We start from the raw sequence: 883 nt of genomic DNA on the forward strand, positions 1-883 counted from the left end.
ACGTCCTGCTGCAGGCCATGCTGCTCTTCTCACCTGGTGAGCACCTGAGGGGACACATGGGGACAGCAGGGTGGCCCCTGGTGTCACCTCACTGCCCTGCTGATGGCACCTGACCCCCCTCCTTCCCCAGACCATGCTGGCATCGCCGAGCGCGACCTCATCGACCAGTTCCAGGAGAAGGTGGCTCTGACCCTCAAGAGCTACATTGACCATGAGCATCCCATGCCTGAAGGCAGGTGAGTGAGTGGCAGCTGGAGGTGGCAGTGTCCCCAGGAGCATAGGGACAGTCACCTGGGTGTCCCCTGTCCCCCTCAGGTTCCTCTATGCGAAGCTGCTGCTGCTGCTGACGGAGCTGAAGACGCTGAAGGTGGAGAACACGCGGCAGATCCTCCACATCCAGGACCTGTCGAGCATGACACCGTTGCTCTCCGAGATCATCAGCTGAGCTGGGCCTCAAGTGTCACCTCTGGGCTCCCAAGTGTCACCACAGGCCACCAGCAGGGACAGATAAAGCTCCTTTATTTCTCCAGGCTCCCAGAGCCAGCCCATGTGTCACCACAAGGAAACTGAGGCACGGCCGGGAGGGGACGGGTGGCACTGGGGACAATGGAGCTCCCCAGTCCCCGTGGGGACCCCCAGCAGGAACCACACACAAGTGGTGGCAGTGGGGACAAAAGGGACCCCCAGCCCTGATGGAGACTCCCAACAAGAGCCACTCACACGTGGTGACACTGGGGACCCTCAGCCCCCAGCAGGAGCCACTCACAAGTGGCAGTGGGGACAATGGGGACCCCCAGGAGTCACCCACAAGTGGTTGGCACTGGAGACCCCCAGGAGCCACCACAAGTGGTGCCACCAGGGACAATGGGGACCCCCAAACCCC

General features: G+C 62.3%; 1 protein-coding gene across 1 annotated transcript in view; it reads left to right on the forward strand.

Moving 5' to 3' along the window:
* Window positions 1–445, forward strand: part of NR1I3 (nuclear receptor subfamily 1, group I, member 3) — a gene marked incomplete at its 5' end in the record, with an annotated part of 758 nt that extends 313 nt beyond the window's left edge. Inside the window, 3 exons of the mRNA XM_009080718.1 lie at window positions 2–48; window positions 128–236; window positions 316–445. Coding sequence (XP_009078966.1) covers window positions 2–48; window positions 128–236; window positions 316–445 — 286 coding nt within the window. The remainder of the gene's footprint in view (window position 1; window positions 49–127; window positions 237–315) is intronic.
* Window positions 446–883: the final 438 nt, after the last annotated feature.

The sequence above is a fragment of the Acanthisitta chloris genome, unplaced genomic scaffold, assembly GCF_000695815.1.
Source record: "Acanthisitta chloris isolate BGI_N310 unplaced genomic scaffold, ASM69581v1 scaffold15718, whole genome shotgun sequence".
Lineage (NCBI taxonomy): Eukaryota > Metazoa > Chordata > Aves > Passeriformes > Acanthisittidae > Acanthisitta > Acanthisitta chloris.